General features: G+C 42.0%; 2 protein-coding genes across 3 annotated transcripts; one reads left to right on the forward strand and one right to left on the reverse strand.

Moving 5' to 3' along the window:
- Nucleotides 1–31: 31 nt before the first annotated feature.
- LOC311136075 (replication factor C subunit 2) lies at nucleotides 32–15,724 on the reverse strand. 2 transcript variants are annotated; one of them, XM_084170147.1, is made up of 11 exons: nucleotides 15,545–15,724; nucleotides 9,036–9,105; nucleotides 8,897–8,938; nucleotides 8,648–8,754; nucleotides 5,855–5,956; nucleotides 5,667–5,767; nucleotides 5,374–5,531; nucleotides 3,242–3,307; nucleotides 3,044–3,124; nucleotides 2,745–2,858; nucleotides 32–391 (listed from the first exon to the last, which is right to left on the reverse strand). In XM_084170147.1, the coding sequence occupies exons 4-11, from the start codon at nucleotides 8,686–8,688 to the stop codon at nucleotides 281–283; spliced, it is 774 nt and encodes a 257-aa protein (XP_084026273.1). In that variant the 5' UTR covers nucleotides 8,689–8,754; nucleotides 8,897–8,938; nucleotides 9,036–9,105; nucleotides 15,545–15,724; the 3' UTR covers nucleotides 32–280. The 2 variants fall into 2 exon arrangements, with proteins under 2 accessions (XP_084026273.1, XP_084026272.1); XM_084170146.1 differs by lacking the exon at nucleotides 15,545–15,724 and adding an exon at nucleotides 13,504–13,644.
- LOC311136076 (E3 ubiquitin-protein ligase rififylin-like) lies at nucleotides 14,905–27,339 on the forward strand. Its single transcript, XM_084170148.1, has 7 exons — nucleotides 14,905–15,010; nucleotides 16,797–16,975; nucleotides 22,991–23,128; nucleotides 23,482–23,805; nucleotides 24,099–24,309; nucleotides 24,508–24,531; nucleotides 24,799–27,339. The coding sequence occupies exons 2-7, from the start codon at nucleotides 16,805–16,807 to the stop codon at nucleotides 24,978–24,980; spliced, it is 1,050 nt and encodes a 349-aa protein (XP_084026274.1). The 5' UTR covers nucleotides 14,905–15,010; nucleotides 16,797–16,804; the 3' UTR covers nucleotides 24,981–27,339.
- The last annotated feature ends 48 nt before the right edge of the window (nucleotides 27,340–27,387 follow it).

Here is a 27,387-nt window from a genome sequence, read left to right on the forward strand (position 1 = left end):
ACTGCACTGAAACAGGGAAGGACAACCTGGACATGCTCAATACGTAACGCTCATTTATGTTTTCTGTTACAAAATGTTTTGTTTTCCTAATGAACACAACCCAGGAGAGAAAGAGACAGAGAGGAGAGAGACAGGAGGGAGGGAGGAGAGACAGACAGACGGGAGGAGAGACAGACAGAAGGGAGGGAGGGAGGAGAGACAGACAGACGGGAGGAGAGACAGACAGGAGGGAGGGAGGAGAGACAGTGCTGAGATGACGGGTGGAAGCATGGGTGCGGTGTTAGCTGGGATCAGGGGTGGCCGTCTTGCTGCACAGTCGACCCAGGAGGCCTGCCATCTGCAGTAGTGAGTTCACGCCCTCCGCCACCTTCATGTGGGTGTATCCTATCTCCTGAGAAAAGGAACAATACCAAGTAAACAAGGAGAGCGATGCCGAGGCAAAATTGATTAATATTATGGTGTGGCTTACTTTCCTATGCCAAGTTTGGCACTTTTCTGCCATTCTGTTATACCCAACTAAGATGAGGAACATGAGGAAACATAGAAAAGGATCTGACATAACCAGACATGTACATAATGTACAGTGAGCAACAAAAGTATTGGGACAGTTGTTGGTTTTGGCTCTATACTCCAGCACTTTGGATTTGAGGTTAAAGTGCAGACTGTCAGCTTTAATTTGAGGGTATTTTCATTCATATTGGGTGAACCGTTTAGAAATTACAGCACTTTTTGTACATAGTCGCATTTTAGGGGAGAAATTCACTTGTCTATTAAAGTAGTAAAAAGTTCAGTATTTGGTCCCACATACATCAAGCTTGTGACTCTACAATTTGTTGGATGCATTTGCTGTTTGTGTTTCAGATTACTTTGTGCCCAATAGAAATGAATGGTAAATGTATTGTCTCATTTCGGAATCACTTATTGTAAATAAGAATTGAATGTTTCTAAACACTTTACATTAATGTGGATGCTACCATGATTACGGATAATCCTGAATGAAATGTGAATAATGATGAGTGAGAAAGATGCACAAATACAGTGGGGAAAAAAGTATTTAGTCAGCCACCAATTGTGCAAGTTCTCCCACTTAAAAAGATAAGAGAGGCCTGTAATTTTCATCATAGGTACACGTCAACTATGACAGACAAAATGAGAAAAAAAAATCCAGAAAATCACATTGTAGGATTTTTAATGAATTTATTTGCAAATTATGGTGGAAAATAAGTATTTGGTCAATAACTAAAGTTTCTCAATACTTTTATATACCCTTTGTTGGCAATGACACAGGTCAAACGTTTTCTGTAAGTCTTCACAAGGTTTTCACACACTGTTGCTGGTATTTTGGCCCATTCCTCCATGCAGATCTCCTCTAGAGCAGTGATGTTTTAGGGCTGTCGCTGGGCAACACGGACTTTCAACTCCCTCCAAAGATTTTCTATGGGGATGAGATCTGGAGACTGGCTAGGCCACTCCAGGACCTTGAAATGCTTCTTACGAAGCCACTCCTTCGTTGCCCGGGCGGTGTGTTTGGGATCATTGTCATGCTGAAAGACCCAGCCACGTTTCATCTTCAATGTCCTTGCTGATGGAAGGAGGTTTTCACTCAAAATCTCACGATACATGGCCCCATTCATTCTTTCCTTTACACGGATCAGTCGTCCTGTTCCCTTTGCAGAAAAACAGCCCCAAAGCATGATGTTTCCACCCCCATGCTTCACAGTAGGTATGGTGTTCTTTGGATGCAACTCAGCATTCTTTGTCCTCCAAACACGACGAGTTGAGTTTTTACTAAAAAGTTCTATTTTGGTTTCATCTGACCATATGACATTCTCCCAATCCTCTTCTGGATCATCCAAATGCACTCTAGCAAACTTCAGACGGGCCTGGACATGTACTGGCTTAAGCAGGGGGACACATCTGGCACTGCAGGATTTGAGTCCCTGGCGGCGTAGTGTGTTACTAATGGTAGGCTTTGTTACTTTGGTCCCAGCTCTCTGCAGGTCATTCACTAGGTCCCCCCGTGTGGTTCTGGGATTTTTGCTCACCGTTCTTGTGATCATTTTGACCCCACGGGGTGAGATCTTACGTGGAGCCCCAGATCGAGGGAGATTATCAGTGGTCTTGTATGTCTTCCATTTCCTAATAGTTGCTCCCACTGTTGATTTCTTCAAACCAAGCTGCTTACCTATTGCAGATTCAGTCTTCCCAGCCTGGTGCAGGTCTACAATGTTGTTTCTGGTGTCCTTTGACGCTCTTTGGTCTTGGCCATAGTGGAGTTTGGAGTGTGACTGTTTGAGGTTGTGGAGAGGTGTATTTTATACTGATAACAAGTTCAAACATGGCTTCCATTAATACAGGTAACGAGTGGAGGACATAGGAGCCTCTTAAAGAAGAAGTTACAGGTCTGTGAGAGCCAGAAATCTTGCTTGTTTCTAGGTGACCAAATACTTATTTTCCACCATAATTTGCAAATAAATTCATTAAAAATCCTACAATGTGATTTTCTGGATTTTTTTTCTCAATTTGTCTGTCATAGTTGACGTGTACCTATGATGAAAATTACAGGCCTCTCATCTTTTTAAGTGGGAGAACTTGCACAATTGGTGGCTGACTAAATACTTTTTTTCCCCCACTGTATCATACTCCCAAGACATGCTAACCTCTCACCATTCAATAACAGGGGAGATTAGCATTTTATTTTTGAGCTCACTGTACAACTGCAAATGTTTTACCATGTCTCTTACCTTGATGAACTCCAACTTGAGATACTCAGGCATCTGGAAAGTCTTACAAACTCTGAAGATGTTACCGATTATGTCCTCAGGGGAGTAACCCAGGGCCCACAGCTGATCAATAATCTAAGGGAGAGGTACACATTAATATTATCAGCTATATGATTATACTATATATTATAAACTGAGCAGTTATTGATCACTTTAATTAAGAACCATGTTTAAAGGCTAGAGAAATAAGTGTTATTCATTGACAGGAATATAATTATACTTATTCTGTCTTGATTGTTATTGAAAGTGGATTGCAATACCTTGTAAGCCTCATCTATGTTGGCGTTGACACAGTGTTCCAGCATGCTTTTCACCAACAGCGGGTGTGGCTCATCGCACACCTGAACAAAAACCAACAATGCTTTACTCGTCTTTCCTTTGAAACAGACCTACGCATTGTCAATTTCTTCTTCCTTCTAAAATGACTGAAAAAGACAGGTTAGGTAACAGAACCGTACCTTGAACACATTTTCGCTGTTGATGTAGCCAAAACCAGAATTTGTGGATTGTAGGTTATTCAGTGCCTGATGATGCAAAAAAAAGACAGCTCAAGTTATATATATAGTTTCACACATCTCAGCCAAACTTGAATTGGCCCCCCAGAAAGTACAGCCACAATGAGGAGCCATGGATCAGGGTTTCCGTTAGGAAAATGTGGCGCTGGACAACGTGACCGGGAAGGTTTTAATTTACCGGCCATTTGAAATTTACCGCTCATTAGGGTGTCCACCCACTGTGCTCAGAATGACAGAAATCACATTTAGATTATGGTAATTCATCTTAACATCCTTTAATGAAGCAGCTAATAAAATGTCATTTTCAAACATTTGCCAAAATGCATTTCGCAGGAAAACACCATCCTCAACAGCGCACCTTATGCAAGCGGTTCCATATGTGACAGATGAAAATCTCCATTAGAAACTTAGAAAGAGGGGGACTCTAAAGATGCAACAACTAGGATGGGTTGCTAATATGACTACGATTGTGCCTTTGGCTTCTGGACGAAAGAAAGTTATGAAAACCAATAGAACAGGAGAGAAATGCTGGTTTCAATGGCATATGAGGAAGTCAATAAAATAATTGCCTCCACGTTTCTATGGTCGGATTGAAGCAAGGTAAGACATGCCTCATAATATGAAGTAAAACGTTCAGGTTTCAATCAATTAAGTATACATTTTCAAAATGCATACTGCCTCCAGCTCAAGTTGTAAAGTGGTGGGTGATGTGCTGATATCCTGCCTACCGTTGCCTATGCACCTGAATGGTGAATGGGAGGCGCGCTTCAATTACCAGTTGGGAAAGAAAAATAGTAGCTATTTAATCGTGGTCATCAAAACTGTTTTTAACATACATTTAGAATTGTTGCACAATAACGGGGCTGATAAAAGCATGTTTCACTCCAGCACCTAAAACCCTCACAAACCTTTACAGATGCACAATGGAGAGCATTCTGTCGGGCTGTATCACCACCTGGTACGGCAACTGCACCGCCTGCAACCGCAGGGCTCTCCAGAGGGTGGTGCGGTCTGCCGAACGCATTACCGGGGGCAAACTACCCGCCCTCCAGGACACCTACAGCACCCGATGTCACAGGAAGGCCAAAAATATCATCAAGGACATCAACCACCCGAGCCACTGCCTGTTCACCACGCTATCATCCAGAAGGCGAGGTCAGTACAGGTGCATCAAAGCTGGGACCGAGAGAATGAAAAACAGCTTCTATCTCAAGGCCATCAGACTGTTAAATAGCCATCACTAGCACATTAGAGGCTGCTGCTGCCTATTTGAAAATCACTGGCCACTTTAAGAAATGGAACACTAGTCACTCTAATAATGTTTACATTACATATCTTGCACTACTCATCTCATATGTATATACTGTATTCTATTCTATAATATTCTACTGTGTCTTAGTCCATGCCACTCTGTCATTGCTTGTCCATATATGTATATATTCTTAAATTCCATTCCCTACTAGATTTGTGTGTATTGGGTATATGTTGTGAAATTGTTCGATATTACTTGTTAGATATTACTGCACTGACGGAGGTAGAAGCACAAGCATTTCACTACACCCGCTATAACATCTGCTAAACACGTGTATGTGACAAATAACATTTGATTTGAAAAAAGCAGCAAGGAGCTGAGGCGCTGCAGCTCTAGTGCTTTCTGACAAGTGATATTCCGCTCTGTATGCTGTCCGTGTGTGATAAATAAGATGCATGACAACTAACGAAAATAAACACGCCCCAATTTAATTCCGCCAAATGTTGCTTATTAATCAATTGACCGATAAGCTTGACAGTGAAATGTATTTACATTGACTGATATTTCCATCAATGAATAAAAAGCATTATTTTGCAATGGGGTTGTTTTTTTCTCCTGGTCAATTTGTCCGGCAACAAGCCGCAAACCCTCCCATGGATAGATATAGTGTTCAACAAACTTGATATTTTAAATGGGTAACTTGTTGACACCAAAACTTCCTAAGTCATTCCCAATCTAGTCGTAATGGGAACAAGAACGCTATTCTCATGGAACCTTTAGTGTCAACATGGAGGATTGGAGGACAGTTGGCCCTTTTCCCAACCTGTCTCATGTCTCCCTGGGCAGTGAAGATGATGGCCTCCAGGCCGTCGTTGCTGGTGACCAGGTTCTCCCTCTCCACTACCTCCAGCAGACGCATCATGATCTGCTCGTCCCTCAGCTTGGTGTAGCGAAGGACCGCACAACGTGACTGGATGGGCTCTATGAAGGAGGGGGCACAGCAACATGGAGGACCATCAGGACAGAGAAAAGACAAGTTGGTTTTGTAATGTGACCATCGCTTACATTTGGGTCCCTATTCAATACGACAGCATCATTGTATTGTAGGACCCTCACCGATGATCTTGTCGGAGGCGTTGCACGCCAGAGCGAAGCGTGTGGTTTTAGAGTAGATCTCCATGGTCCTCCTCAAGGCCTGCTGGGCTCCGTCTGTCATGCTGGAGACACAAGCACAGCCTTTACAGACACAGCCATTATAGGTACACTAGATCAGCTTAGCTGTCATGACCCTCAGTGGGTCTTACCTGTCAGCCTCATCCAGGATGATGATCTTGTGTCTGCCTTTAGGGAGGGTGACTTTTTGCTGGGCAAACATCTTGATCTTGTTTCGAACTACATCGATGCCTCTGAGGAAGATTGATGACAATGTGTTAGTGTAGGCTTCACTTTCTAAAGCAACAATGTGATTTTAACCCAAAATGCGGCTCCTGGAATCACAGGTGCACTTAAAGGAAAGACTCGCCCATTTATTTTATTTTATATCGTATTTGTGCATCCCTATGTAAGAATGCTGTTCATCAACTATAGCTCAGCCTTCAACACCATTGTTCCCACCAAGCTCATCACTAAGCTCAGGTCCCTGGGTCTGAACCCCTCCCTGTGCAACTGGATCCTGGACTTCCTGACGGGCCGGCCCCAAGTGGTGAAGGTAGGCAACAACACCTCCACCAAGCTGATTCTCAACATGGGGGCGCGTGCCCAGCTGCCTGCTATACTCCCTGTTCACCCATGACTGTGTGGCCACGCACGTCTCCAACTCAAATCATCAAGTTTGCTGACGACACAACAGTGGTAGGCCTGGCTGATTACCAACGACAAAACAGCCTACAGGGAGGAGGTGAGTGCTTTGGCGGAGTGCTGCCAGGAAAATAACCTCTCCCTCAACGACAACAAAAAGGAAGGAGCTGATCGTGGACCATCCACATCCACGGGGCCTCAGTGGAGAGCGTCAAAAGCTTCAAGTTCCACGGCGTGCATATCACTGACGAACTGAAATGGTCCCTTCACACAGATAGTGAAGAAGGTACAACAGCGCCAATTCCGCTTGGCCCCTAAGACCCTCACGACCTCTAGCAAGGCACTATTGAGAGCATCCTGTCGGGCTGTATCGCCGCCTGGTACGGCAATTGCACCGTCCGCAACTGCAGGGCTCTCCAGAGGGTGGTGCGGTCAGCCCAACGCATCGTCAGGGGCACACTGCCTGCCCTCCAGGACATCTACAGCACCCAGTGTCACAGGAAGGCCAAGAAGATCATCAAGGACCTCAGCCACCCAAGTCTAGGCCTGTTCACCCCACTACCATCTAGAAAGTAGAGACAGTACAGGTGCATCAAAGCTGTGACCGAGGCTATCTCCAGGCCATCAATTTGTTAAACAGTCACCACTAGCCGGCCTCCGCCCAGTGTGCCCTGCCCTGAACTTCAGACACTGTCACTACACAGCTACCACCCGGTACTCTACCCTGCACCTTAGAGACCGCAGCCCTATGTACAAAGTCATTGAACACTGGTCTCATTAATAATGTTTACATACTGTTTTACCCACTTTATTTGTATACTGTATTCAAGTCATGGCTCATCCTATATACCTACTGCTATACACACACCCTTTCTATTCACATAATGTCCATACACACCATTCACATACACCGAATGCACAAAACATTGGGAACACATTCCTAATCTTGAGTTGCACCCCCTTTTGCCCTCAGAACAGCCTAAATTTGTCAGGGCATGGACTCTACAAGGTGTTGAAAGCATTTCACAGGGATGTTGGCCCATGTTGACTCCAATGCTTCCCAGTTGGCTGGATGTCCTTTGGGTGGTGGACCATTCTTGTTACACACGGGAAACTGTTGAGCATGAAAAACCCAGCAGCGTTGCAGTTCTTGACACAAACCGGTGCGCCTGGCACCTGCTACCATACTCCGTTCAAAGGCACTTACATTTTTTGTCTTGCCCATTCACCCTCTGAATGACAGACATACACAATCCATGTCTCAATTGTCTCAAGGCTTAAAAATAATTATTTAACCTGTCTCCTCCACTTCATCTACACTGACTGAAGTGGATTTAACAAGTGACATCAATAAGGGATCATAGCTTTCACCTGGATTTATCTGGTCAGTCTGTCATGAAAAGGTCCTTAAGCTAATTCCTGCAGTTCCATCCATTTTGCTATGGGGTTTTGTACTGTGTATTTATATACTGTATTCTCGAAAGCTCATTCTAATATTTCTACTACTCTACATTGCATTTTAGTTACACTGTTTATACACACACACACACCGCATATTTATTGATATACTGGATTTTTGACATGGCTCACTAATATATTTATTTAATTTAACTAGGCAAGCCAGTTAAGAACAAATTCTTATTTACAATGACGGCCTATATATACCGCTGTACATATAATTCCTAGTAAATCTTGTGTAAATTCATTCGGTGTAGATACGTATAGATTGCATTTGGATTACTGTTACAGTGCTATTTGTGTTGTTGATTGGATTCGTTCGGACATTTATTTTAACTTTTTGGATTATATGTGCATTGTTTTGTATTGCTAGGTATTCATTTTTGATTGATATGATTTATTTAAGCCCATATAGGATTACAAGACACTACTAGCACTAGTATTAGTACTACACTGTTGGAGCTAGAAACACAAGCATTTCGCTGCACCTGAGATAACATCTGCAAATCTATGTACGCGACCAATACACTTTGATTTGATCTCTGAGCGATGTTCTATTGATTCCCGGGGTCATTTCATGGTTTTACGTGTATCAGCTATTCGCCGTTCAACCAGGCAGAAATACAGCTAGTATAATGATGAAAAACGCACCATCCCGGCTGTATTTCTACCTGCTTGAACCGAGAATAGCTCAGATACACATAAAAACATGAAATGACCCCTGGAATATATAGAACATCGCTCAGATGTGCACAAATACGATATAACATTCAAAATGGGTGAATCTTTCCTTTAAGTATGCCAGTGTGACATTTTTCATGGCAGACATCACTTGCTCTCACCTGTCATTGGAAGCATTCAGTTCCAGGACAGCATCTTTCATGGCTGGGCCTAGAAGAGCTCGCGCCAAACACAGAATACTGGTGGTCTTTCCTGTACCGGGGGGACCCTAAAATAACAATAGTTATGTTTAAAAAGAGGTCCCATATGAAAGATGGCATAACTTGCATACAATTACTCCGCTGCACCAACATGTCAGTTTGTAATATCAAATAGTTATGATGAAAGAATGAATTGTGTCAGTCACTCACTGCAATAATGATGTTGGGTACATTTCCCTCTCTGGCAAACACCTGTAAGAGAGAAGGGAAAAACAAATCATACAGTTGGCTATTATTTAGCAAGAAATGTATTGAAACTATGTAACTTAAAATATTGAGGATACTTTACCTCCAATCTGCTAACAGTCTCCTCGTTGCCTACTATTTCGTTCAACTTAAATGGTCTGTATTTTTCAACCCTGTGAGACATTCAGAACAAGCATAGCTATCAGCAACATTATGTCCCAACAGACTCGCTTAGTTGCCACCAAAGCTAATCAACAAGCAATTCATAGTGATTTACACAATTACTTGCACTAGTAGCGCTAGCTGTTGCTCCAATGAAATGCTTAGAACATAACATTACATAGCTAACTTTAGCTATCTGGTTAATTTTTGAGAGGCATGCAGAATCGGTTTGTTTTCATAGCTAATATTCATTACATAGCTATTAGCTAGCTACAATGCTAGGATCTTAGGTGGTGGAACTAAGACTTGAAACGTGAAGTTAATCGATCCCCGTCGAGGGAAGAGCTGATTTTTTGTATATGACAGTAAAACATTTTTATGATGACTATAACATTTGTTGGCACCTTCAATTCTTGCACATTTTCTCATAATAAGTGTATTTCAACACGGCTGCTCAGGCAAATTTGCCGAACTGCTAAACTTGGAACCAATCAGAACTCCCCTACATACCCCTTGTGATGAAGGCAGCCAATGGCCTGCTTCTATCTACAATGTAAACAGCCGCTTGTGAAAACACAAGCTGCTGTCTAAACAGAAACACCGATTGCTAGCTAGCTCCCAGACTGAAATAAGATAAATATTTGTTTGAGTGCACTTGAAATATGCAGCATGCAATACGAATTGTCTTGATCATATGAAGAGGTAATTCCGTTGACCATTTAGCCAATTTCATGAAAGTTAGCCAATGTTACAGACTAGTAGCTATTGTGAATGTCAATTTGTGTTTCATTAGCCATCGCTCTATCAGTGAATTAAATGGTTGAGTCATGTTTTGGCATGATTATACGTCTCATTTCAAGTAGCTAGCTGCAGGCTTAAAGAAACATTAAATCATATACTTTGCATAGAAACCCAAATAAAAGCATGTAGATAGATGCATGCTAGAATGGAGGTTTAAAAACGACAGCTGCATATGCATATCAGTCAATACATATGGTATAGCCTAGAAATATAACATATCTTGCAATCCAATCTTCGTTTGATTTCTAAACCAGATGAGTTCTCAAATAGCAGCTGCCCAATACCATCGTGGGCATGCATAATGTTGGATGCATTGGAATATAAGGTATGGAGAATGATAAAGAGCCTGTAGGATTATATACTGTAAAAGCAGTTGGGAAATGAATGTTTTAGTTTCAAATACTAAATGTTCAGTGAAATGTGAGTATATTTAAGTGGTGTCGATCAGGGTTTCCCGACCTCCCCTCCCCGGGTGCACGTTTTGGTTTTTGCCCTAGCATTACACAGCTGATTCAAATAATCAAAGCTTGATGGCGAGTTGGTTATTTGCATCAGCTGTGTAGTGCTAGGGCAAAAACCAAAACGTGCACCCAGGGAGGGCCCCAGGACAGAGTTTGGGAAACCCTGGTTTAGATTATTAACTTTCCTACTAACCTTCTAAAAGTTAACGGTACGTGCCAAAATCTTGCCAATCCATTCATTATTCTACTAACTATGACTGAGTGTGAGACATGTTTTCCGTAATGCATGTTTCATGCATATACATACAAATGCATCTACGAACAAAGACCACCATCACAAATAGTCTTTCACCATTTATTGAGTGCAGAGACAAATAGCAAAATGTGTCTCAGACAGTATTTGAAGTCTCTAAATATAGTGTAGCCAACCAATCAATCAATTGTCGTAGAGGGCACAATCTTACAATGTTGCAGTCCAGAAATGAGAACTTTATGATCTATGCCAAAAGCCTAGGCCTCTGATGGAGCCTGTCATAAACACATGCTCTAGGAGCTTGTGTGTGCCCAGGTCCCATAGGCATATCGAAAGGATTCCACCCTGGTCACCAATGTAGTTCACCGATGTAGAGAAAGACTTACATTACATTTGAGTCATTTAGCAGACGCTCTTATCCAGAGCGATTTACAGGTGGAACTAAGGCACAGACAGATGTTTCACCTAGTTGGCTTGGGGATTCGAAACAGGCAAATGCATGTGGTCTCAATGTTTAAATAGTGACGGCAGGGCTAGTTCAAACTGCAGTAGGATGGCTCTCTTCACAGGTGAATGAATCAGCCCATGCTTGGTGAATAGCACTTGGTTGATCTTTGGGAGTAGGATACGGGAGAGCTGAATAGATCATGTGAGACAAAAGTGAGAGACAAGAATGAATGAAAGAAATCATCACAGCAAAGGAAAGTAGTTTGTGAGCTAGAAAATGAACATCCTGACAGTCTGCTGCTCTGCAATCATCCTACTCCAACCATTGACAGGGATAATGTGGCATTTCATATTTGTCAGTATGAATGAAATGAGTGGGTCCTGCCTTGGTGACTGTAGTAGATTTACACTACTTGTCCTACAGATTTTTGTAGTCTTAAATTATTACTTGTAATAAACGGAAAGATAAAACGCTCCTTGTCCCGGAATGACATGCTAGCTAGTGATAAAGCTCTCTGCTCCCACTAGCTAGCAACACATCTACTTGTTGTAACTTGCAAGCTAGCTACATTATTAAATATAAAAACGCAACATGAAACAATTTCAAAGATTTTACTGAGTTTACAGTTCATATAAGGAAATCAGTCAATTTAAATAAATGTATTAGGCCCTAATCTATGGATTTCACATGACTGAGAATACAGATATGCATCTGTTGGTCACAGACACCTTAAAAAAAAAAGGTAGGGGTGTGGACCAAAAAAAGTCAGTATCTGGTGTGACCACCATTTGCCTCATGCAGTGCGACATCTCCTTCGCATAGAGTTGATCAGGCTGTTGATTGTGGCCTGTGGAATGTTGTCCCACTCGTCAATGGCTGTACGAAGTTTCTGGATATTGGCGGGAACTGGAACACGCTATCGTACACGTCGATCCAGAGCATCCCAAACATGCTCAATGGGTGACATGTCTGGTGAGTATCCAGGCCATGGATGAACTGGGACATTTTCAGCTTCCAATAATTGTCTACAGATCCTTGCGACATGTGGCCGTGCATTATCATGCTGAAACATGAGGTGATGGCTACGGATGAACGGTACAGGATCTCGTCACGGTATCTCTGCATTCAAATTGCCATCGATAAAATGCAATTGTGTTCGTTGTCCGTAGCTTATGCCTGCCCATACCATAACCCCACCATGGGGCGCTCTGTTCACAACGTTGACATCAGCAAACCGCTCGCCCACACAACACCATACACGCTGTCTGTCATCTGCCCGGGGCAGTTGAAACCAGGATTCATCCGTGAAGAGGACACTTCTCCAGCAGCCATCGAAGGTGAGCATTTGCCCACTGAAGTCGGTTACGACGCCTAACTGCAGTCAGGACGACGAGCACGCAGATGAACTTCCCTGAGACTGTTTATTTCGTTGTGCTAACCCACAGTTTCATCAGCTGTCCGGGTGGCTTGTCTCAGACGATCCCACAGGTGAAGAAGCCGGATGTGGAGGTCCTGGGTTGGCGTGGTTACACGTGGTCTGCGGTTATGAAGCCGGTTGGACGTACTGAAATTCTCTAAAACGACGTTTGAATTAACATTCAATTCTCTGGCAACGGCTAGGGTGGACATTCCTGCAGTCAGCATGCCAATTGTACGCTCCCTCAAAACTTGAGATATCTGTGGCATTGTGTTGTGTGACAAAACTGCACATTTTAGAGTGGCCTTTTATTGTCCCCAACACAAGGTGCACCTGTGTAATGATCATGCTGTTTAATCAGCTTCTTGATATGCCACACCTGTCAGGTGGATGGATAATTTTGGCAATGGAGAAATACTCACTAACAGGGATGTAAACAGATTTGTGCACAACAGTTTAGAGAAATAAGCTTTTTGTGTGAATGGAAAATTTCTGGGATTTGTTATTTCAGCTCATGAAATATGGGGCCAACACTTAACATGCTGCGTTTATATTTTTGTTCAGTGTAAATAGTTAATTACAAATAAATAAAAATGACCTACCTGATAGCAGTTTCTCGAGATGCCACCTGCTGTCTACTACCTTCGATATGGATAACGTGATTGGCAGACGTGATCAACAGAGATACTACCATGGATATTACACGAGTTTTGATTGGTTTACAGTTTAGTAGTCGGTGGCGTTTGCCTGTCCAACTAGCGAACATAAAAACAAGTATTTTGAAAAGAATGCTAGAATTTACATTGCCAACAAACAGAAGTGTTTAGAATAAATAAATATACACAATATGTAAAAACCATCTCTTCCCTCGACAGAGCTCGAAAACTAAAATAGCTAACGTTAGCTTGATCCTGCCCACCACCTATCTGTACTCAAATAACCATTAGCACTACTAGCTAGCCGTGATGAGCCATTTGAGTCGGCTAATAAATACAAATATACTGCAACTAAATAGCTTTTAAACCTTACCATGGCAGCTCATATCCATTGCTAGACACTTTCGCAGTGGCCTCATCTTTCTTCAGTTGAACTTCTGTTTGAATTTGGTCAGAATCTGCCTCATTCATCGCCACGTCCATGTTTTCGGCTGCAGTTCTTCCCGCCACGACAGAAACCAAACTGCTGGCGCTAAACTGACGTCATTTCCTTGACGATGCGAGCCGTCCTCCATCAGTAGATTTTTTGCCAACCAGTTGTATGGCCAGACATCGAACAACACAGTGGACCAAACATACGCCAAAAACCTGGCTTTGAGACATCGCATGTGTGTGATTGATTCAACATTGATGCCAAACTGAACTCAGCAATACGAGATGGCCGTTACAAAGAGGATTTGCTCCGGGTCACCCAGGTAAGGTCGCTTGCGCATCACCGTGATCTGTCAAGCCAGTTTGAGTGAGGTATTTCAAAATCTCAGTTAGTTGTTGCATGGTGTCAATTCATGACAAAATGGAGGCATACCCCCAATATTTTTTCCAAGATGCCACCCCTAATTTTTGTCCCACGCTCTTGGCAAGGATCTGGGATATCCCATTCGAAATGGCTGGGTGTAATGAAACATCATGCAGCATCAGGACCATTCCTAAAGAGATGATCACACGCCCTTGCGTCATGCACAGGGATAGTTAAATGTAGGCTATGTATCTCTCTGTATTGTGCATGCACTTATGTATCTATTATTTTGGAATAAATACAAAAATCAAGTGATGATGGTTTGATTAGCATTTTGAAAAGTGCCTACTCACCACTGTCCAAGTTATTGTAGGCTTCACCACTACAGAGGCACATTGTAGTCTAATTAAAACAGCAATTATTATAGATTGTATTAAATCAACACCTGCTGTACAGTATATTTAGCCTAAATCGATCCTAAGTGGGAGAGAAGTAGCCTACTGTATTTAGAAAATAGGCTAGGTAAGAAGCCTATAGGCCTATTCATTGTTGTGTTTTTAGAATATTTCATTTTAGTTTCTCTCAATAAGATGCCATGTACAACAGACACCGGTATAGAAGACATAGCCAGAATACCCCGCATTATTCATTAGATTAATGTATGACGATTTCAATACAAAATAATGACGCGTTAATTGCCTTAAAATAATGATAGTCTACTAAAATATTTTTTCATTCTGAGCATGAACATTTTTTATTTGATTTACTAGTTCATTATTTTTGCCCTGATCCACCATTTCACAATTCGTAAGAACTACTAGACAGACTAGTTTGTGACTCACAGGTGCGCTGCTACTTTTTCTTGGTGCAATTTCAAATACCGGGCGTGTGCTTCTTGCAAGGTTGGCAACAGGAGTTGATGATAGGCTAAGCCGGGAGAGGAAGCGCTGGGGAGGGTTGTTGTGTTGGTTTCTTCCTGGAGTTTGCTGTTACCGAAAAGTCTCTTGGTTGCCTGCATTTCTCGTAGACTTTTCTAAATAGGGCCACACGACAATTTTCTGTGCGTAGGCCTACCTGTCGACAGGTAAGAATTTTCACGTAATAAACTTGTCGACAGGTTTCTTTTAGAGAGCCACAGAGTTGATACATTGCTACAGTTCAGTTGGCAACCAACATACTGCATTTTCATACCAGGAATATAACTTCAACCTATTGCCAGAAACTTTAACTGCAGGCGCATCACCGTAACTTCCACATAAGTTTTAGCGTTAAGATCACAAATACAGGTAGTACGGGTTGTAAATAAAATCCAGGAAGGGGGATTAAGTTGTAACAAGAGAGTAGGATCTATGATTAGAGGCAATGGGCCAAAGTATATTTTAATATGACAACATACTGTAGGCTTAGGCTACCATAGCTCTCGAAAACCCTTCTCCGTATGTAGGGTTTTCAGCTGTTGCATTCGCCCACTGTTGACTTCATGTGAACTACAATTCCGACAGTGTTTTAATGTTTAGAACGTTAATCATCGCGTTCAAACCGGGTTTAGAAACATGCTGATATGCCCCTTATCTTTCATATCAGCAATAAATAATATTTCAAATAAAGATATACTTACTGTAGCAGTTTTGCACAGATCCACAGGCTGTGTGTGCCTCCATTTGTAGAACTACACTTTCTCCCCAGTTACCCTTATACACAGGTGTTCAGAACAAACTAGATAGCTAATTAGCACAGGCCTTCCGTCTGTCTTTCGTAAACAAGCGATGCAACATGGAGATATGTCCTTGTAGGAACCCTAACCCTATAAAGGTGTGGTGTCATTTAACTTTTTATTATTATTATTATGATTTCTCACTGATATGAAAGATACATTCGTTATGTTTTCAAACCCCTACTGCAAGCGATGCGTTTTAACGATCAGATCTAGGGCCAGGGATCTTAACAAAACGCCCCTGACCAGAAGATACTATCGTCAATAGGCGCTAAAGCAGTTAGCATCTATGAATTGGGTAAGGCTACAGTACATGTTGTACAGCAGCCTATACATACAGTGTAAAATGTAGCTATCAGCATTCACTCTCCTCACACATACGTTTTAACAGTTAAGAAGTCTCGATTTTCAGACTTCCCCATTTGGCCCCTTTTAACTGAGGGAGAGTCTCTGGCATTTTCCTGCATAATTCTAGCCCTGATAACAATGACACACAGCACCCTCATTGTTCCTGAACTCAGTTGGCCACAGATCTGATAATACATTTGTTCCTATTTGCTCCTACTGTGGTTCAGTTGAGCGTAGGAGAAAATTATAGGCCATTATGGAAACAGCTCTGAATGTAGCTAAGAGTTGTTGAAATTGTGAGGTTTTTCAGTGAATTCAAGTCTACAGGGTATCGGTTGCTTTCATTTCAGGTTGTGCTTTACTTTAAATTCTGAAATGATGGCTGAAGGTTTCTTAGCTCTGTCCTATTTGATTACAATAATTCCCTTGCACACCACTGATATAATCTCCTGCACTTGATTGCAGCAAAAGGAATGTAATACAAAGTCTTTATAATCTTGGGTTTGGCTGTTTGATTATATTATTTATTTAGAGAGTGAAGTATTGCCCCTTCAATGTTGATTGTTCCAAATACAAACAGTGCAGGTGTTACAGGATTGAATTACAGTATATGCATATCTACATAATTCATCTGAAAGCAATGCTACACTATTCTGCATTTCAATTTCCCTACTAGGCAACTCTGTTTTTCTATGCGCCTTTGTGATGTAATAAGTCCATAGAATTAGAATTAAGATTCTAATTCCATGTGCAAGTCTCTCCATGAGAAAGTGATGTAATTTCCTGTGTATGTATTTTGTGTGAACAGACAGGAGCATGTGGACATCCTGTTGTAGCTGGTCCTGTTTGGAACCCACCGCCACAGTGGATGAAAACGGCAGCTCATGGCGCCAGGCCTACACAAACTCGGGCAACAGCCAATCCCCGACCTCTCCCGAACATTTGTGCAAGGCCTGCGGGGGCCATTTTGACACCATCGCTATAAAGGTAAGAGGCACTGAACCAATGGGTAAAACCCTGATTAATATTGTAAAGGAGGGCCGGCTGGCCAGCTCTCGTCTGGAATGTGGGTAGCAGAGTGAGACTTGAAACTCTGGAACAGCATAGACCCAAGAGGATTTGATAAAGATGTGCTGCTACAGACTCCAAAGTAACAGATTTCCTTGTCAACAGAGTTACTAGAATTTAGACTTCTATGATTCACAGATTCACGATATCAGTAACTGGGCCTGTACTAGTCAGTCTTAAAACACAGTGATGCTCACATTCTGGAATGTGCAATACAGCAGTGGACTACACTTCTAGAATAGAGACTGTATTTCTGAGTCAATCAAAGCAGGAAGTTGAGGGCTGTTTAAATCACTAGCAAATGTAGGTTGGGGATTTCTCCTCCAACAGGCCTTGCCCTCCTGACATGTTTGCCTGCCAGTTGCCAAACACAAGCTCACCTGCAAAGTAAACAACAGCCACGTGTTTAATTGCCTGTTATATAACTTATTACTGTACTTACATCTAGGGCAGTCCCGGACTGAAAAAAATCTTGGTCGACCGAAAGCCGTCTGTTCTTTTGACCAATCGATTGGTCGAAATTTTGAAAGGTGTATTTTTCGATATGTATACACACCCTATGTGTTTTAATAAAATCAACTATATGCTTGTCTGATGCTGTTTGATGAAATAAGACACAAATTACTCAAGAGGGAGCCAGAGATCAAGATAACCAGAAGAGAAAAACCTGACCGACCATCCTCCTCCTGCTGGCTTTTGCAGATTCTGCCGTTACTCTCCTGAAGTTGCCGGTAATAGGCTACACGAGGAGTCAGCAATCTTTCTCATGTGGAATGCCAATTTATCTTACAATTTCTACCGATCTGCGTGCCACTTATGGTATTCATATGCAGCTTTTCGTGGAACAGTTTAATTGAATTTATAATAACACTTTCGAATCTCAAAATCATTGTCATGTGGTTAATCAAAATTCTATCAAAATCTAAATGAAAATGATAAACCTAAAAAGTATTGCCATTGCCAAATAAGTAAAAATAGCCTACATAAAGCCAACAAATAAAAACATTGCAGCCTGCAGGTAGAAAATATCCTGATAAAAATAAATATCCTATACAGTGCCTTGCAAAAGTATTCATCCCCCTTGGCGTTTTTTCTATTTTGTTGCATTACAACCTGTAATTTAAATTGATTTTTATTTGGATTTCATGTAATGGACATACACAAAATAGTCCAAATTGGTGAAGTGAAATGAAAAAAATAACTTGTTTCAAAAAAAGAAATAAAGGAAAAGTGGTGCGTGCATATGTATTCACCTCCTTTGCTATGAAGACCAAAGAGCTCTCCAAACAGGTCAGGGACAAAGTTGTGGAGAAGTACAGATCAGGGTTGGGTTATAAAAAAATATCTTAAACTTTGAACATCCCACGGAGCACCATTTTAAATCCATTATAATTTTTTTTGAAAGAATATGGCACCACAACAAACCTGCCAAGAGAGGGCTGCCCACCAAAACTCATGGACCAGGCAAGGAGGGCATTCATCAGAGAGTCAACAAAGAGACCAAAGATAACCCTGAAGGAGCTGCAAAGCTCCACAGCGGAGATTGGCGTATCTGTCCATAGGACCACTTTAAGCCGTACACTCCACAGAGCTGGGCTTTACGGAAGAGTGACCAGAAAAAAGCCATTGCTTAAAGAAAGAAATAAGCAAACACGTTTGGTGTTCGCCAAAAGGCATGTGGGAGACTCCCCAAACATATGGAAGAAGGTACTCTGGTCAGATGAGACTAAAATTGAGCTTTTTGGCCATCAAGGAAAACGCTATGTCTGGCGCAAACCCAACACCTCTCATCACCCCGAGAACACCATCACAACAGTGAAGCATGGTGGTGGCAGCATCATGCTGTGGGGATGTTTTTCATCGGCAGGGACTGGGAAACTGGTCAGAATTGAAGGAATGATGGATGGTGCTAAATACAGGGAAATTCTTGAGGGAAACCTGTTTCAGTCTTCCAGAGATTTGAGACTGGGACGGAGGTTCACCTTCCAGCAGGATAATGACCCTAAGCATACTGTTAAAGCAACACTTGAGTGGTTTAAGGGGAAACATTTAAATGTCTTGGAATGGTCTAGTCAAAGCCCAGACCTCAATTCAATTGAGAATCTGTGGTATGACTTAAAGATTGCTGTACACCAGCGGAACCCATCCAACTTGAAGGAACTGGAGCAGTTTTGCCTTGAAGAATGGGCCAAGCTTATAGAGACATACCCCAAGAGACTTGCAGCTGTAATTGCTGCAAAAGGTGGCTCTACAAAGTATTGACTTTGGGGGGGGGGGTGAATAGTTAAGCACGCTCAAGTTCTCTGTTTTTTTGTCTTATTTCTTGTTTGTTTCACAATAATAAAAAAATATATTTTGCATCTTATATTTTAATTCTAGGTTGTAAGGCAACAAAATATGGAAAAATGCCAAGGGGGGTGAATCCTTTCGCAAGCCACTGTAAATCACATTGGCTACACATGGCCTGTCTGCAACGAACTTGAAACATTGTATCAACTATCAACTTGGGTCCAGCCCGAAGCTCATGCTAGCAAACTTGCAACATTGTATAAAATATTTTGGGCCTTCAGAATTTCCTGCACCAGTGAGCTCGGGACAGACACAGCTGTCAGCTATTTTGTGCAAGGGATAAGAACTCATCAGGTAGACCTATTTTATGACGTTTCCACTCGATCAGAGCATGTCATTTTTCCCTTTCATGCCAAGGGGTTATCAAAAGGGAGAGCTGGAAAGATTTTTGAAATACATTGAGGAACTATTGTCATTCTCAATGGATTTAAAAACAGACTTCGTTTGCTTGCTGTTTGAGGTGAAGAAAACATTACTTTGAGTAGCTCCACAGCTCATTAGTGGTGGTGCGTTAAGCCAATCAGAAATACTATCACATCCCCAAATGGGAACACTTCTATGCCTACATTTGCTTGCAGTCCAGGCAGCCTATAGGCCTACTTCTATGTGTAATCAGGTGTGCGTCCTTACTCAACATTGACAGTAGCGCTCCAAACAAAAGACAGACTAAATTGACAAAACTCGTAAATGGAATGAAATAAACCAAAACTTGTTTCTCACAAGTGTAGCATAGGTTGTGGGTTCTGCAAACAACGTGTCCACTCTGACAATGAGAACAGTAAAAGACTGGAATAATAATATATTGAATGCATTAACAGAAATTACCATAACCAAACAAACATTGTAGATTTAGGAATTCATGGTAAATGTAGGCTACTACTGGTGATATATGTCATGGGGAATTGATAGACACTAACAATCAAGGCAAACAATTCACTCAATTAAGTTATGAAACAATGAATGTGCACAAATTGGCAGGGAGAGTGCATTCTGGAGAGAGACGTGCATTTTAGCCACACTCCCCTTCTTCTTGGACTGTGCCATCGACGCGGCCTCCGCAATGGAATAGTCTCAGTGTCACGTTCGTTTTTATAGACAGGAAGGACCAAGGCGCAGCGTGATATGCGTACATGTTTATTTATATAGAATAAACACCACAACGACAAAATAACAAATGAAACGAAACGTGAAGTCCAAGGTAGCATACAAACAACATACCTACACGGAACAAGATCCCACAACCCACTAGTGCCAATAGGCTGCCTAAGTATGGTCCCCAATCAGAGACAACGAGCTACAGCTGCCTCTGATTGGGAACCATCCCGGCCAACATAGATCTACACATTCTAGATCTAAACATAGAAAATCAACATAGCAAAACACAACACAGAAAATACACACCCTGACTCAACAAATACGAGTCCCCTGAGTCAGGGCGTGACACTCAGCCTCCGCAATGGATTAGTGTCAGCCTCCGCAATGGATTAGTTCACTGAGATGGGCGCGAATCAGACAGGTGTCTCGTGTGCAATAAAATGTTTTATATATATACACTACCGGTCAAACGTTTTAGAATACCAAGTCCATATTATGGTAAGAACAGCTCAAATAAGCAAAGAGAAACGACGGTCCATCATTACTTTAAGACATGAAGGTCAGTCAATATGGAACATTTCAAGAACTTTTAAAGTTTCTTCAAGTGCAGTCGCAAAAACCATCAAGCACTATGATGAAACTGGCTCTCATGAGGACCGCCACAGGAATGGAAGACCCAGAGTTACCTCTGCTGCAGAGGATAAGTTCATTAGAGTTACCAGCCTCAGAAATTGCAGCCCAAATAAATGCTTCACAGAGTTCAAGTAACAGACACATCTCAACATCAACTGTTCAGAGGAGACTGTGTGAATCAGGCCTTCATGGTCGATTTGCTGCAAAGAAACCACTACTAAAGGACACCAATAAGAAGAAGAGACTTGCTTGTTGGTGTTGGTGAACGGATGATCTCTGCATGTGTATTTCCCACCGTATAGCATGGAGGAGGAGATGTTATGGTGTGGGGGTGCTTTGCAGGTGACACTGTCTGTGACTTATTTAGAATTCAAGGCTCACTAAACCAGCATGGCTACCACAGCGTTCTGCAGCGATATGCCATCCCATCTGGTTTGGGCTTAGTGGGACTATCATTTGTTTTTCAACAGGACAATGACCCAACACACCTCCAGGCTGTGGTAAGGGCTATTTTACCAAGAAGGAGAGTGATTGAGTGCTGCATCAGATGACCTGGCCTCCACAATCCCCCGACCTCAACCAAATTGAGATGGTTTGGGATGAATCGGACCGCAGAGTGAAAGAAAAGCAGCCAACAAGTGCTCAGCATATGTGGGAACTCCTTCAAGACTGTTGGAAAAGCATTCCAGGTGAAGCTGGTTGAGAGAATGCAAAGGGTGGCTACTTTGAAGCGTACCAAATATAAAATATATATTGATTTGTTTAACACTTTTGGTTACTACATGATTCCATATGTGTTATTCATAGTTTTGATGTCTTCACTATTATTCTACAATGTAGAAAATATTACAAATAAAGAAAAACCCTTGAATGAGTAGGTGTTCTAAAACTTTTGACCGGTAGTGTATTTGCTACTGCTTGACAAAAAAAAATCTATCGACCAAATAATCGGCCAGTCGACTAATTGGGGTCAGCCCTACTTACATCACCAGTTTACATGGAACTGCCAGTTTACATGGAAGTAAGATCTCATCTTTGCTATACATTTGCCAAGAGCTGTGGGCCAGAGGTTACAATTATTTCTGTGAGAAGTGTTTGAATAAGTTTTAGTACAGTATAGATGCGGTAAAGAGGTCATTGGAACGCAGACCGTGGGGGATAGGAGGACGCCAGATTGGCATACATTCAACAAATCTGATCTGACAAAGTGAATATTCGTCAAATCCGTCAAGATTGATGGATTGTAACAGGCCCATAATGTGGTTACTAAAGTCCGATTTGGATATGTTGGCTGTTTTTGCTGCATAACATTTAGAAGTAGTCCATTTTCAGGTTTAGAAGAAGTGACTGGTAAATGCTAACTCCCGTTCGTATAAGCTGGTAGCATAGCTAGCATAGAGAAATTGGTGGTGGTAGTCAAAGTCGTATTTAACTGTAATGCAGTTGATTGGTGACGATGACATGAACATTTTATTGAGGTTGACAACCATACAAGCATTGTACTCTGATTTTTGACTCAACATAGTGTGAAATACACATACTGTATAAACAATAGCCTAAATGGAGGCTAATTTTGTTGGGGGGCAATGAGGAGATTCCGGATCTTTCCCCCATGCGTTTCCATGGCATTTCCATTGTTTTGGTCGAGTTCCGTTGACCTCTTTACCGCGTCTATGGCTAACACTTTTGATTCAACTTCTCAACAATAAGGTTCTAGTCTAGTGCTCAGCTGGAACAAAAGCCTGTGTGGTGTACACACACTGAGTGTTATTCTGTCGCAACCCTTAATGTGACCGTTCATTCCTTGGTAAGAGTTTCACCCTCACCGTGTCTTGTCCTCCCCTCTCTCTACCCCAGCATGTCTGTGTGGACTGCAAGAAGAACTTCTGTGGCCGCTGCTCGGTGCAGCTGGAGCCGCCACGCCCGCGCCTCTGCCACACATGTCAGCGCTTTCATGGAACCCTCTTCGACCGCGCCCAGTTGATGCGACTCAAGGTGTGCCGCTGCTCTTTTTTTGTGTATATAAAAAAAATAGCCAAATAAGGACAAATGCATTAGGTTAAGCTACATGTCAAACTATATATATTGTAGCTAAGTCAGGTGAAAGCTGAAGCAGTAACACTTTTCATTCTGTTACTCTTATATCTGTGTAATAACACTTTAATTACTCTAGTTACTAAATTGTATTAAGATGTTGTCAAGATGACATGATGTTGTTACGTAAGTACTTTAGTAACTGCATTATACGTATAGTAATATAGTTGAGCTTTTTTTGTAATTACACAAGGAGTAGGAAAAATGTAAATAGTGTGCGTCAGATGAAATTCAACAATAACCCCAACAACTAGGTGCGGGAGCTGCGCGACTACCTCCACCTGCACGAGGTGCCCACCCAGACGTGCAGAGAAAAGGAGGAGCTGGTTGAGCTGGTCCTGGGCCAGCAGACCCCCAGCACGAGCAGAAGCAGTGAGACTGTATCCTCCCAGCCCGGGGCTCACAACAACATCCCCTCCTCAGACACACCGTCCCCTCCCCAGACACAGGGCCCTACTAGCCCCGACACATTGAGCCCAGAGCAGCCAGAACAATCAGCCCCTGAGGCAGAGCCGGAGTCAGAGCAGATCTCTGAGGAGGAGGATGATGAAGAAGAAGAGGAGGACGATGATGAAGAGGTAAACTCTAAGTTCAAGGTTTTGGAATAGATTTAATCAGTAGCTGTTCGATGGATGGATGCTTATGACCACCAAGGGGATAATGTCAGACAGCAGCAGAAACAGACGCAAAGACCAGACAAAATACAATGTTATTATGATTCATCAAGTTGTCCCTGTTTTTAATTTAGCAAACCACTGTTGTTGACAAACTCAAAGACGCAACAAAATATACACTGGCCAAACAAAAGTAAAACCAGACAAAATTCAAATTATTATTCTGACCCACCTCCATTGTTGTCCTGTTCCTGCAGTCATCGGACAGCGAGGAGACCCTGATGCCCGGCCGCAGGGCCTCTCTGTCTGACCTGAGCCGCGTGGAGGACATCGAGGGCCTGAGCGTGCGCCAGCTTAAGGAGATCTTGGCCCGCAACTTTGTCAACTACAAAGGCTGCTGCGAGAAGTGGGAGCTGATGGAGAGGGTCACCCGCCTCTACAATGACCAGAAGGACCTCCAGAACCTAGGTGAGCATTTCCAGGATGTGGTCCTGTGAGGCTCATTTGGTAAAAGCGCTACCAATCCCAGGGAAGTGGATGCGATTTCCTGCTGGGGTCACATGTATTAAAAAGTATGCACTCACTGTAGGCTACTGTAAGTGTCTGCTAAATGGCGTATACTGTATTATATCTGGGGATGACTGATTTGTTGTTTCTTTTTTCCAGTTTCAAATACAAAAAATGAAGAAGGTAAGGGTCTTGTTTCAAGTTCAAAATACAAGAGAATCGTGATCAACAGCATTTTACTGCCAAAGGGCTGGAACACAATTTGAGAAACACTTGAAGTTCATGTAAATCAAGCACTGATCCGAAGTAAAAATGTGGTCCCACACTGCTGAAATGTATCCCGTTATGGGCAACCTGCCAAATATGAAACAATGAAAAATGACCCAAATAGAGTTATTTAGAACCCACTCAATAGAGACCTCTCCTCTTTCCCCTGTCGTTGTGCCATAGACCCAGCGGCTCCCAAGAGCCAGGAGGAGAACATCTGTCGGATCTGCATGGACTCTCCCATTGACTGTGTGCTGCTGGAGTGCGGCCACATGGTCACCTGCAGCAAGTGTGGCAAGCGCATGAGCGAGTGCCCCATCTGCAGGCAGTACGTGGTACGGGCGGTGCACGTCTTCAGGTCCTGATGCATGGCCACAAGGAGGGACACAGTGGACAAAGGACAAAATGGCATTGCTGCCACTACTGCTCAGAGATGGTATATCTTACAAGAATACACTCTATAATGCACACTCTCACTCATTCAATCAGTCTTCCTCTTACTGGCATTCCAGAGAAATAACATGTCTCCACTTTTCTGGGTTCTCTGTTTTTCTACTCCACCTGAACCTATTATTTCTGCACTATCAGCATTTTACAAGAACTCAATATTTCAGTACAATAACTTTGTTGTTCAAAAGAGTTAGGTATCATGTATTCACATTGGTGCCAGTCAAACACCAAACTATATTGGCACTTTGCATGGGAGGGCAGCAGTACCTTTTCAAATACTGAGGTTATTGGGTAGAGATCATGTTTCTTTCAACCCCACACACAGGCAAGGTTATATTGCATTTTTCTGTCTTTGCATTTGTGTGCATGGAGAAACACAACTAAGTTCCATAGCTGAGAAACAGAGGGCCTTACTAGAGAGGGCATCGAATAACAAGCAATGTGCTCACTCAAAAGTATTTGTTCTAGCAATGAATGAAATGCTGAATCCTGGTAAGAGAGGGAACATGTTAGGCTACTCTGTTCATATCAATAGCAAAACAGACAGAGTGGCCAGAATGGTGCTATTTGACCAGTGATGAACAACACTCATAACAAAACAGAGAGAATGGCCAAAATGGTGCTACTTGACCAATGGTAAGCAACACTCAGGGCCCCATTTTGACCTTGCAAATAAGCGGCATTAGTGTGTGTAATTTGTGCATTAGGTGCCGCACGGAATACTTGAAGTGATAAGGTCTGTTTTGCGCCCTCCAATTGTCACACTCCGAGTTCATTACCTGCAACCCAGCTGTTCTTTTAATTGGTTTTGTGGTCCAGAGAGCTATCTTGAGGTTGCAGTGCACTTGCTAAGCATAGAACCCAGGCCTTATCTGTCTTATTGGCTATCCTTCAGACACAGAGCTGTGTGATGGTTTAAACACAAGTGTCTGCTTGTAGCTCACTGAAAGTATTTGAGGAGGGTCAAGGAGGGGATAATGCTTGGTTTAATTCGCCCTTTTATGGTCAAACTACTCTTTAACTTGCAGATATTGTATAAAAACAGGAACAGAACACATATTGACTTGACAGTAATAGACAGTTAATAGTTCTGTAAATGAGCCACAATGGGGACATTTTCTGAAATGTAAACCATACACAGTAGATATGCATTTTTTAAAATTCTCTGTATATCATAAATTGTTTGCTGTTGTTTGAAGTTGGTTCCATGACCTTACCCCAAATTAGGTTTGGGGTGAAGAGAACTGACCTCGTTTAGCAGAATGTCTCCATTCCAAGGCTCTCACAACCTCTCTCTTATCAGCAAGTGCCCCAGAACAGAGTGCTCATTGACTTAGCTGACGTAGTGTACTGAATGCACTCATTTCCTAATGGCAAGTTGATGAACTGTTTTAACTACTAGTTTATCAGAACATCACAGTTTTCTGCAAATTTACTTTGTTTGTGGGGGTGTTTTTAAAGCTAGAATCCTTAATTGAACCAATAACAAAGCGACACCCTGCCTCTGTTTCAGTATAAAGCTGAGGGATGGGCCTGGAGAAATGTAACCACTCTCAGATTCATAGACAGAGCTAAGGACTGACCATCCATGATATCAAAGTTATAGTTTTAACCATGTTTTGAGGCTATACAGTGTTTGTTTACATTTACATTGTTTACAAACATTGAAGTAAAACAAGCTTATATTTTGGGTTCTCATGGGGTACGACAAGTTAAACTAAGCTCATGAAGCATTTATAAGTTATATTCTTCAAGAATCAATGGGTATATAATATTCATTAAATGGATGTAGCAACTAAGGATTCTAGCTTTAAGGAGGATCTGGGTTAATTCTATTCCAACTCTAGGCAATTCAGTAAATGGATTGAGATTGAATTTATATGAAATTAGAGGCAATTACAATGCATTTCTCAAATTGCCTGGAATTGAAATGGTTTGGCAGCCTTCTCTGCAACTAATGTTGATTGAACATGTTGTTTTAAAATCATACAGAAACATAACGGTTCACTTTTAAATGGTCTTTCTACTGTACATCTTGTTTTATAGCTAATGAATGTACCATAAAACTGCTCATATGAGGAAAATGCACTTATACTAATTCATGTGTCTGTTTTAGGGAATGCATATCTGCTGGGATAGACTCCGTTTATCCCAGATACTTGGTCTGCCTGAACTGAATGTAACTGGTTTAAGTTGTTTACAATAACAAAACCATTTCTTACTGTGACTGCCAAATTGCCAATATCGCAAATAGATTTTACACTGGTCCGTTTGATATGTCTGTTGTCAATAACTATGCTAATATCATGCAAGAACAATATG

Source organism: Coregonus lavaretus (assembly GCF_964263955.1).
Source record: "Coregonus lavaretus genome assembly, chromosome: 10".
NCBI classification, from domain to species: Eukaryota; Metazoa; Chordata; class Actinopteri; order Salmoniformes; family Salmonidae; genus Coregonus; species Coregonus lavaretus.

What these genes read in the sequence shown, in the direction of transcription:
- LOC311136076 (XM_084170148.1), top strand. Translation starts at nt 16,805, where the DNA reads ATGTGGACATCCTGTTGTAGCTGGTCCTGTTTGGAACCCACCGCCACA. An exon ending in CCCAGTTGATGCGACTCAAG is followed by an intron (nt 23,129 to 23,481) that starts GTGTGCCGCTGC and finishes CCCAACAACTAG; the next exon opens with GTGCGGGAGCTGCGCGACTA. An exon ending in GAAGGACCTCCAGAACCTAG is followed by an intron (nt 24,310 to 24,507) that starts GTGAGCATTTCC and finishes TCTTTTTTCCAG; the next exon opens with TTTCAAATACAAAAAATGAA.
- LOC311136075 (XM_084170146.1), bottom strand. Translation starts at nt 13,613, where the DNA reads ATGGACGTGGCGATGAATGAGGCAGATTCTGACCAAATTCAAACAGAA. An exon ending in CTGAATGCTTCCAATGACAG is followed by an intron (nt 5,957 to 8,647) that starts GTGAGAGCAAGT and finishes AATCTTCCTCAG; the next exon opens with AGGCATCGATGTAGTTCGAA. An exon ending in ATCCTGGATGAGGCTGACAG is followed by an intron (nt 5,768 to 5,854) that starts GTAAGACCCACT and finishes TTGTGTCTCCAG; the next exon opens with CATGACAGACGGAGCCCAGC.